Genomic DNA, 12,499 nt, shown 5'->3' with positions numbered 1-12,499 from the left:
CTGAACTGATGTCACCCAGTGCTAATTTCTGCTTCGTGGTTTGAATGAAATTGTCATTTATGGGTTCTGACTTAATTTTCTGAAGTGTGACCGGCAGTTCGCGGATAATATTGTTTATCATTGTTCTTACATCACTATTAATACGTAGTGCAGCGATTACTGAATCTTCAAGAGATTCCATTTTGGCAGGAAGCAGTCTCGATAGACCGTCTGCATGGGCTTGTTGTTGTGATGGGAGAAATTGAATTGTAAAATTATAGCTCAGCAGAATAGCTCCCCATCTTAATAGTCGATTTGCAGTGAACGTTGGAAGTTCTTGTTTTGATGCAAAAATGGATATCAACGGCTTATGGTTGGCTTGTAGAAAAAAATGTCTTCCGTACAAGAACCGGTGGAATTTTGAAACTGCAAATATAATTCTTTGTGCTTCTTTCTCTATCTGAGAATAATTCTTTTTCTGCTGGCAAGAGAGTCCGTGATACGAAAGCAATAGGCTGTCTCGAGCCATCCGGCATTCGATGTAGCATGCACGCCCCGATGCCATATTGACTAGCGTAACTAGCTACTATTATGTCCAACTGCGGGTTGAAATGCGCTAGGAATAGTTTTGAAGTTAGGATTCTTTTTATTTCTTGGAATTATGTCTGGCAATTTTCTGTCCACTCCCAAGCTTTATCCTTTTTCAGCAATTCATTAAGTGGTGCGCGCAATGTGTACATATTTAGGATGAACCCCTGTTAATAAATTGCCAAACCTAAAAACTCTGCAATTGCCTTATGTTTACTGGTTCTGGCATTTCTTTAATAGTGATTCTCAATGAAAAACCAAGACACAGAATAATAAAATAATGTTAAAAAATACACATTGTTGGTGACTACTCCCTTATTTAAGTAGATATATATATATATATATATATATATATATATATATATATAGAGAGAGAGAGAGAGAGAGAGAGAGAGAGGGAGAGAGAGAGCGATATATATATATATATATATATATATATATATATATATATATATATATATAATTATTAATTTTTATACCTACATACAGTTCCACTTTTCGGAATTATAATACAAGCAGTTTCGGTCGTGGAATTAGAACTGAGGTTTGGAAAACTCTCTGAATTTGTTAGCAAGGAACATAACTTATTCATTGCGGCTAACCTCTTTGAGTAATCTGTCCACTTATAGAGCAACATGAAAGCAAAAACTTCAGGACGAAGGAGCCATAGTAAATGATCGACCGTTAAGTCGCGATCTCGCACTTAAACTGATGGATTTTTTCTCATTTCTAAAACAGAACACAACTACCAAGTGCTTTACTTTGACAAGGTGGACATAATATATATATATATATATATATATATGTATATATATATATATATATATATACATATATATATATATGCGTGTGTGTGGGGGGCTGTATTATAACTGATGTTAAAGTATGACAGTAGATGTCGAAAATTATGTTATCTCTTCTGTAAATAATTATTTCGAAGATTACCCCAATTTTACAATTAGGCCAAATATACACAAACTCCTTCAAATCGCCAAACACAATTATTTCCTGATAACGAGGTCATTTTCTTATAATTATGCTTCCAGAGTATTTATATTTCACAAGCCTTAAAAATAAAATACCTACGCTTAACTGGCTTTTATATCCTCATTTGCTAATTATTAATTCGTATAATTATCTAACGACCAGAAAGACGCACTCTATAACAACCAAATATCATAAATCAATTTTATACTGACTGTCGTGGACTACAAGACCGAAATATTTGAAGAGATGTGTGTTTATTTCCTTGTAATTATAAGTGTTATTAAGTAGAATGGTTTATTCTTTGTACTGCTCCGATTAAAAATATCAATGAGTGAGTTATTTTTGTGCGAATATCTTAATAAATTTTAAAACCTTACAAATAAATAATAATAATAAGGATAACAACAAAAATAACAATAATAATAATAATAACAATAACAATAATAATACTAATAACAATAATGATAACAGCTACAATAACAATAACAACAATAATAATAATAATAATCATAAAAATAATGATAATTACAACAATAACAATAATAATAATAATGATAATAATAACAACAACAACAACAATAATAATAATAATAATAATAATGATAATAACAACAATAACAATAATAATAATAATGATAATAACAACAACAATAATAATAATAATAATAATGATAATAACAACAACAACAATAACATAAACAATAATAATAATAATAATAATAATAATAATAATAATGATGATGATGATGATAACAACAATAACAATAATAATAATGTGCTAATATACAGCTATTTAAGTAATGCAATCAATATAACCCGAAATGCTGGTTAAATATTAAAACGTTTTACACCTCATTGTTTAGATCAGCAATATCGAAAAATGTACGTATGGGTTATATATATATGTATATATATATATATATATATATATATATATATATATATATATATATATTTCTATAATCCTATCAATTTATGAGTATTGTGTGTATTGATATTCTTATTAAAAAGAACAGCTTTTTTCTATTTATTTACCATTAAAATAAAACTTCGTTATATATGTGTCGTGAAACTGCATTTATCGGCAAGAGATCTTGCTTATTTGCATATTCTCTTAGAAATGCGTTTTCATTAATTACAACTAGATTATTTTTTCGGTTTTCTAATGGGATGATTAGCCTTAGCTTTCTAATACTAGTAATTATATTCATGCTGATATTCTACAGGATTACTAGTTGCGTAATATTTTCTATATATATTTACACATACGTATACACATATTTGTTTAAACTATTGGCTTTCCAAATTCCTCTACGTTTTTGGTCTACTGACATAAGATTAAATAATAAGCATTATCGAACGAATGCAACACCTTATATTATAGTTTTAGCCGATGAAAATCCGTGTCAAAATTAAACGAATGGAATTTGCCAAGGGAAGTTCGAACAACGATATTACGAATATGCTTTCGTAAATTAGTAGCTATTGGTTTGAGTTTAAATTTTTAGGCTTACAGAAAACATCTCTTCACAGCTCAGCAATTAACGTCAAAGACAAAAGTGCATTCGTGAGCTAAACGTTTGGGTTTGATTCTCAGTTGTTGGGCACATGGGACTTTTTTTTTTTAACTTTTAACATCATTGTTATATATTGGACCATATATAATATAATAATTAATATCAAATATGCATTGATCAAAATATTATATATATATATATATAAGCGTGTTTAACGACCGCTAAATGTCGAGCGGCATCTTGGCATATATAAGCCTGAAGAATCCTAGAGTGGATGAAATGCGGAATATTCAGTGTAGCTTAATCCCCATATATATTTTATAAATGAGTATATATATACATATATATATATATATATACATATATTTTATATACACCCACACCCACACACGTATATATATATATATATATATATATATATATATATATATATATTGGGGTCTTTTTGTTATGTAGAAATAGTAGGCTTTAACATTTATATATAACCACACGAATACTTTAATGCAATCACGCGCATAGCGTCATTCTATTTTAAAAAAAATTAAAGACGGATGTAGGATACGAAAGAATGAAACACAGAGAAGAAAATATAAGTCATATATCTATATAATTATAAAATTCAAATGGCCTTATAACGGGTATTGTATCCCAACATCCGGTTTACGATTTCCAGTTGCGCATACGTACGTAAACAAATAATAAACGCGACAATAAAATGTCTAGTTTTACTGTGTACGGTTTCAGCGTTCTAATTGAGTTTTTTCGCGTTTAAATTAGCCAAATAAACCACTGTTAATACTTTCTGCATTTTTACATCGTTCATTTCCGTATACCGCTAAAGTTATGTAACGCAATTGCTTACAAAAAAATTTACTTAACAACCATCAGAGCATTTTACAACGGGGATTTACCCACAGCCTTCATTTTTAAAAGAATTATCCACAAATTTTTAATACATTTTTTCTTAAACATTCGTACATTTACTTCTACACTACTAACATAAATAAATACCCCTGAAAATAGTATTTTTCCGTTACAAATAAAAAATCAACACGGCAATAAAATGTATTGTTTTAATGTGTGCGTTTTCTAGTGTCGCAATTGTGTGTTTTTTTCACGTTTCAATTAAAAGATAATTCATTTTTTTTTTATTTAACTTTAAGTATTATGATGTCTGTTCAGTGCACATTTTCCTGTAAGTACGGCAAAGCACTTATAATTCAATGGCGGTAAGTTTTATTTTTTTCAAACATTAACAATTATAAACAGAACGACCCATAAAAATATATCTATATTCTTTTTTCATTTATATATACTTTCATAGAAATGTTTCTGTTATGTCACAAAAAATATTTTCTTTACGTCACAAATGTCACGCTCATACATTAATTCCATAGCTAATATAACATACTGACCTAACGGGTTACGGGTAGTCCAGTTTTTTTAAATAAACATATTATTGTCTAATACCGTAGATTTTGTTTTTTTATTTGTTTTAAAGAGCAGGTGTCACATTTCTACACAGAAGTTTTAAATGAATTGTAGTTAATTAAAAAAAATAATACTATGAGCAGAACTTAAAAAATGTAACAGCAAATATATAAATTAATATTATGAGATTCTATGCAAATGAGTGTGTTAATTATATTTCCTGGACAATGTTAAGATGTTCTGATTGTAGAAATAGATAAGTTAGATGATTAACCATGTAAAATGTAAAGTAATAGTTAAATATTATTACTGTTGTACATAGATATACTTTTAATATAAATCCATGTGTATTTAATAAGGTTTTCACTGCCCAAAATATCAGAAACTATATTTAGGATGTTGCGAATAAATGGCGCTATGATAAAAATCGATATGATTTTTATAACGGTTTAATCTTCAAATGCCTCTAGCCATAATATGATTTACATACATGTGTTTTACAAAATTACTTTTATTTTAAAAAGTGTGAAACAATAAAATAATTTCTCAGGCAGAATAATTGTTCTTTTTATGACTACAAACACTAAAAAAATGTAAAGAGGAAGAATGTTTCCGATGAAAAATATGCCAATGTTAAAGAATGGATTACAGTTAATAATTGCATAGAAAAATGCGAGTCTAAAAAGTTATATGGTTAAGATGAAACTTAGAAAAGTTGAAAGTCTAGTTCTTAAAACTGGAAAAGTAAAAGACAAGAGATTCTAGTAAAATTATAATAAATTCATAACTTCAAATATAAAGAATTAATCATATAATATGAAATATAATTAAAACAAATCTTAATGGTAAAATATTTGTAGTTATAACTGTATTATAGATATGCAAATCATTTATAAATAAATATAAAGAGAAACAAAATAGTTATATTTGTATATACAAAAAATGTCCGTATACAATAAAAGAATAATATAATACATACATTATAGAAATCGTAGCTCATAGGGGGAAAAGGGACCATGTAGTCACAATAGCTGGAATCCCTGAGATTAATCTATCATATAGCTAGTATTAATAAAGAATCATATATATTTGTAAACGTATCTCGTCGTCGTCATTACAACTGTAAGCTTAATTTTGTTTTGTCAAACGAATTTTGTATAACATCCTTCAAGTATTAAATGTCTGCCTCTTTCATCATCAGTAATTATTCTCCCCCCCCCCGGATTTAAAAAAAAAACTTCCATCCTTACATAATGAATTCGAATCTTCTATGTCTTCTGAATAGGAACTTTATGTAAAATCTCTATATATGACATTATAATCCTTTATTGTGAGTCTCCGTTATATGTGTCTCCTATATGTACCCAGAATAATATGTATTCCCGATTACATAGCAAAATGAATAAATATAGGCAGATCATAAGAACGTGAAGCATTAAACTGGTGCTTCTCCACATAACCACGTCTGGAATAAAATAACCGATAAAAATTTGATACGCTTACACACTGAGAAACCAACTATTTTTTCTTAATTTTTATTGATGTTACATATTTTATTTTCGCTTTTCATCAATAAAACAGGATCAAAAGGCTTATTCTATTTAATTATTATTTAATCTTTTAAGTGTATGTAAAAGTTGAAAATAAATCAGAAAGAATTTATTCTTAAATCAAATATTTAATCAGGCAGTACAAAAAACAAAACCAAGGAGCAGCGGGAGCAAGTATCAGAGAAATGAAAGAAACAAGTTTAAATAGGGGGATGCTTTTTAAAAGTAAGTAAAATAGTTCATTTTTTATTCATACTGGCGTTCAATGGGTTACTTTCACATGACAATCTCTCAATTTTTTAAATCAAGTATATGATGGGAAAATTGATGATGTGTATATAAAATATAGTGTAGGCGTTTCAAAGTCGATACATAATTATTAATGGCGTAATTAGAGATAAACGTACTCTTTCAAACTGAAGCAGTAAAAAATATCTTGTGACAGAAATAAGCAACCAATTTATATGTTTATCGGATAATATTTCTTAAAATAGAAGCTTCACACTAATATTTCCTACATTCGTTACACAAAATTAACTTCAATAATTATCGATAATTATAAAAAGTTTTGACGCATTAATTGATCCTCTACTCGCTTGAGCGTTTCTCATTTCTCAGTGTTATCAAGTATAATTAGTGTCGAGTTTTTGTCTACACCAAACAGTATGTAAAAAGGGATATATATATATATATGTATATATATATATATATATATAAGTTGTTCTATTGTATTTTAAATTAATCAATCAAAGAGTTCATCCCAGAAATATTTGCATAAAAGCTCACTGTGCAATTCATCAGACGTCTTTGTGAATCATCATGGCATCAAGTTCTCTGATCAACTGGTTCTGCATCCTAGTAAGTAAGCTTACTCCTGTATTTGTATTTAACGTGTTTTTAATTATTTTGACATTTTATTAAATTTATGTATATATATATATATATATATATATATATATATATATATATATATATATATATATACATACATACATATATATGTATATATATAGATAGATAGATATAGATATAGATATTTATACATATATATGTACCTATCGATAGATATAGATATTTATACATATATATGTATATGCATATGCATGTTTGTATATATATATATATATATATATATATATATATATATATATATATATATACAATCAGTGTCGAATAAAAAATAATCCAATAGGAAAAATTAAAAAATCTATCCGTAGAAAATAATTCATGGGGGGATGGTTGTACAACTCCACCATACGTCTATTAAGAGACAACAAATTAAAACATGAAACAATAGCTATTGCAATCAGCATGCATATTTGTAATGCAATCGTTCGATCATTCGAATCATTTTCTTTTTTATTTTAGCAGTTTTGCACCGATTTCCTCGGCTAAAACCTAAATATAAAGTTTCACATTGGAGTTCATATGCCCTATGCAATAGATTCCATGTGTTGATCAAACAGTAACAAAGGACTTTTGTAGGCAATTTATTTTTAAAAATACATAGACTCATACATAAATGTTTATGGAAGAGGTTTGTGTTTGCTGTACATTTTTACGCAAATATTATGCAAGTATGAATCATGAAGAACTAATATAGTACTTACGATATTAATAAAAATTAATGTAAAATAATATGCCAATAAGCTAAATTTTTTGCAGATGATTACAATTTGACGTCGCATATGTAAAAAATTGCAATTTAACAAATATATACTAAAAGGTGTTTTAGTATGAATATGAATACAAACAAAAACAAAATTCATAGAAGTATATATATATATATATATATATATATATATATATATATATATATATATATATATATATATATATATGTAGGACGTCCGGGCTTGCCCGGCTTTGCCAGGCCTTGTCTGGCCTTGCTCGGCCTTGTCCGGCTGAACAATGACATTTTAATTCATGCATATTACGTAAGAGTATTACAATACCATTCCTCGACTGAACATAAGCCCGGTGGACTAATTCTTAATTAAAAAAATATATATGAATGAAAATTGTGTTCATACAAATTGCGTCTGTTTTTGTTTACAACAGCAGGTTAGATTATTTTTTGTCTTGACGATGTTATAAATTGTCTCTAATTTCAAATAGATAAAAGAGACGAATTTTACAGCCATATATTTTACGTCACATTGGCAACGTAACACTGATCTGAGGTAAAATATCGCCATGAATGTTTATTATCTTTAAATGGACAAAAACTAATGTTAATTCGAGTTTAGTTCAATTTTCGAATTTCGATACTTATCGAATGAATTTCTGTTCAAACACATATCTAAAACACTGGCAGATATATAAATTATCCTGGTGTAAATTTGTGAGATTATATGTCCAGCCGTTTCAGAACTTATGAGAACGGAACTTACTACACACACAACGTAATATTTATAGAACAGCAATTATATATATACTAGCAAAAGTACCTGTCGTTGACTGGGTTCAAAAACATCCTACAGAAAATGGTCTCTGATTTATGAAAGTATGATAGGTTATAGAAAGGAAGGGTTGCAAAGAGATAGCTTCGAAGTTGGGGGTATCAAAACCAAAGGAAAATATGATGAAAGTAAAAATAAAATAGATAAACTTCATAATTTATTATACCATACCTGTTCACACTGAAACACTTACCATAATATTATGTGGATATATATAAAAAAACGTGTTAAAATTTGTGAGATATTTCCATTCTATGGGGGTCAGGTGGAAACGAAAACCCCATAATTTTATTATAAACATAATTATTAAAGTATACTTACGCAGATAGTTATGAAAAGTCTTTATTAAAGTTTATGCCTATTTCCATTCTATGGAGGCCAGGCGCGAATGCAGACCCCACAATTTTAGTAAAATATCTATATTTAAGTTAAAATATACTTATCAAAGTATTCTTATGTACATCTATATAAAAATACTGGTAAACGTTTTTTTTTTAATTTTTAAATATTTTATTTCCATATTTTGTGGACCAGGTGCGAACGCAGACCCCACAATTTTAATGAATCACTGTTCTGCCAGATTAAACATACCCATCCCTGTGTCTCGATGCACCTTCTATCATTATATGTAATCAGTTTTTTAAAACAGTCAACCATATAAGAGCCTATTCGTGATCAGACATACACACAGACATTCAGCTTTATATATATATATATATATATATATATATATATATGCATGTGTGTGTTTTTTCATCCATATATAAATGAAATCTCGTTGGTCATTATAAACTTTTTAGAAATCAAATTATGTGGATACTTAGTCCGCGATAGATTAAAATTAATATTGTTTTCCTTCCATAATCCAAACTGCATTCTTTATTTTTATTTTTGCATTTTTTTATTCAAAGCTTCTTTAGACTATATATATATATATATATATATATATATATATATATATATATACATAAGATAATATATGTTTATAAATATATATATACATAAAACATATATATATATATATATATATATATATATATATATATATATATATACATAAATATGTATGTATATATCATTTACATATTCACATGGATAATTGTTTCCCAATGTTACGCGTCATACAGTACTAGTTTCATGTTTCCTAAGTCTAAATCCTTACACCTAAATTAATCGCTTCGAAAACTAGAGATCGAATGAAAAAATAATAGAAATTCGGTTAATTATTTAACGTTTTCCTTTAAATCGAAATTACTGAGTTAGTAAATAAGTTCGTAACACATAGTTTCCTATTTGACTATTAAACATGTGAGTGTATAACTTTCTCGAAATCTTTTGTTCTTACTGGTTATCGGGGCTAGAGTTAATTTTGTCTGGTAGAGTATTCAGTTCGTGTTATTACTTTACTTAGTGAAGTTCACTCATTCCTCTTACAAATGACTGAGTGTTAGAGGAGATCTTCTCTGGGACGCGAATTCTAATCGCCATATATATTTTATAAACTACTAACTAACTAAATACTTAAAGTTTACCCATAAATATATACATTCGTATATTAATTTTATGTGAGTAAATTAAGTAGCTATATATATATATATATATATATATATATATATATATATATATATATATATATATATATATACATATAAACACACATATATATACATATATACATATATATATATGTATATATATACACATATATATACATATATGCATACACACACACACACATATATATATGTATATATATATATATATATATATATATATATATATATATATATATATATAGTGTTATAATGGAATAATTCCAGGAGGAAATCCGGGTATGAGAGCTCAATGTGGTAAACAGAGCAATAAGATAAAAATTATAACACGGAAATTACATAATTGTCGATGCTTACAATTATGTAATTTCCGTGTTATAATTTTTATTTTTATATATTTTTATTTTATATATATATATATATATATATATATATATATATATATATATATATTTCGCTGTGAAAAAGCAACACAGTACACCATGCGGATGACTATAATGCTCCCTGTCTTGAGTTGAGCATATTGAGAAGTGATACACGAATTACCATTAGCGTATAAGCAAATCGAGCAGAGGTAGTTCGACGGTGTCAAAACATCGTTAAACTCATCACGCACGCAGCGGCCGCCAATAGCGTAGGGGTTAGGAGCCTTGACTATCGTACAAAGGATCGGGTTTCAATCCTGGCTTTAGTTAGTTGCCTGGCTAGCCGCACTGATGAGCTGAGAAACAGCGAAATCGTACTGTATGTGGATGACTCCCTCTCTCTCTATCTCTCTCTCTCTATCAGGTGGGGACAATTCAAATGTCTACTATAATAAAAACGTACACCAGTTTTTTTAATTGTTAGTTTACATACGCACAACGTACACAATTTCACCAATAAAAATTAATATTAAAAACGGCCCCTTACTTATATATATATATATGAATGATTTATACACACACACACACACACACATATATATATATATATACAAATATCTATTCTATCTCAACCCTCTATCTCTCTCCATATATATATATATATATATATATATATATATATATATCGAGAGAGATAAAAATGAGTGTATGCATATATATATATATATATATATATATGTATATACATCTATATGTCTCGATATATATATATATATATATATATATATATATATATAGAGAGAGAGAGAGAGAGAGAGAGAGAGAGAGAGATTTTTTAAAGATGGATAGGCATCTGACTATATGAAAAATTGATTGGAGGTGGAAGGACCTGAACACTCAGCCTTTCGCACAATTTATGCGGGCTTTTTCAAGAGGGATGGTCATCGAGGAGGACTCGAAAGATTACTTTGACTGCATGTATGGAGAAAGTGTACACCAACCCTTATCAAAATATGTGGTATCTAGACTTGAAATTATATATATATATATTTTTATATATATATATATATATATATATATATATATATATATATAGTAAGTTATAAAAATATATAGTGCAATGAAGCTTAGCTTAATTGCCATATATATATATGTATATAGATAGATAGATAGAGAGAGAGAGAGAGAGAAAAAGATAGATAGATAAATAGATAGATAGATAGATACGAAAATAACATAGGATCGCAACAATAAAACTTAGTTGATTAGTACGGATTAGAAAAAATAATTTAAATTAAATAACGAAATAAAGAAATTTAATTTAAGACATCATTGAATAGTATTAATAAAACATATTAAATGGACATAGGTCATAATGGTAACATTGTATGATACTTAGTCTGAAATTATTTTTTTATAGGGATACGGAAATAGGTAATATATAAATCTTTAAAAATACTTAGTAAGGATGAGATATAGGTAAAATATTTTCGCTTGTTTTCTTTTCCTCATAAGAGAAATGACTTTCATAATGTTTTGTTGTTTATTGTTTAAGTGATTTTTATTCAATAATCTGGAGAAAGGATGTTCTTGTGAAAATTTTCAAACGGCGTAATGTAAGAATGTGTCCGAATAGTCTTGAAACAATTGTAACTGATGCTCAAATACAGTAGCTGTTGCTATCAACCCATTCTTTGATGGCTTTGTTTTTGTTAAAACAATATATGAATGCTCAATTATGTAATATGATGTACCTTACAGTTTAAGTCATCTCGTTTTAGCTTAAAATGTATTGGTATATGAACGATTACTGAATTATAAAAACCCAGTAAAATTGGGTAACTACAAAGAGGTATATATATATATATATATATATATATATATATATATATATATATATATATATATATATATATATACATTACTGCATTATTACACACACAAATATATATATATATATATATATATATGTATGTGTGTATGTGAGTGTTATATTATAAACCCTTTTTAAGAATTCAAAACACAACAAACATTGGTGTAAGCAACAGTCAGTTTTTTATTTCTCCT

The 12,499-nt window shown here is 27.6% G+C and overlaps 1 protein-coding gene across 2 annotated transcripts in view; it reads left to right on the top strand.

The window, feature by feature from the left end:
• Positions 1 to 6,732: 6,732 nt before the first annotated feature.
• Positions 6,733 to 12,499, top strand: part of LOC145293742 (uncharacterized) — a 45,070-nt gene continuing 39,303 nt past the window's right edge. Inside the window, exon 1 of one of the 2 annotated variants that reach the window (XM_080140216.1) lies at positions 6,733 to 6,910. In XM_080140216.1, coding sequence (XP_079996342.1) covers positions 6,872 to 6,910 — 39 coding nt within the window. In that variant the 5' untranslated portion in view covers positions 6,733 to 6,871. The remainder of the gene's footprint in view (positions 6,911 to 12,499) is intronic. The other variant, XM_080140215.1, reaches the window with a different exon arrangement.

The sequence above is a fragment of the Euprymna scolopes genome, chromosome 15, assembly GCF_053919585.1.
Source record: "Euprymna scolopes isolate OS-2025 chromosome 15, ASM5391958v1, whole genome shotgun sequence".
Taxonomy (NCBI): Eukaryota; Metazoa; Mollusca; class Cephalopoda; order Sepiida; family Sepiolidae; genus Euprymna; species Euprymna scolopes.
Note: the sequence above shows the minus strand (reverse complement) of the source record. Positions and strands in the feature narration are given on the sequence as shown.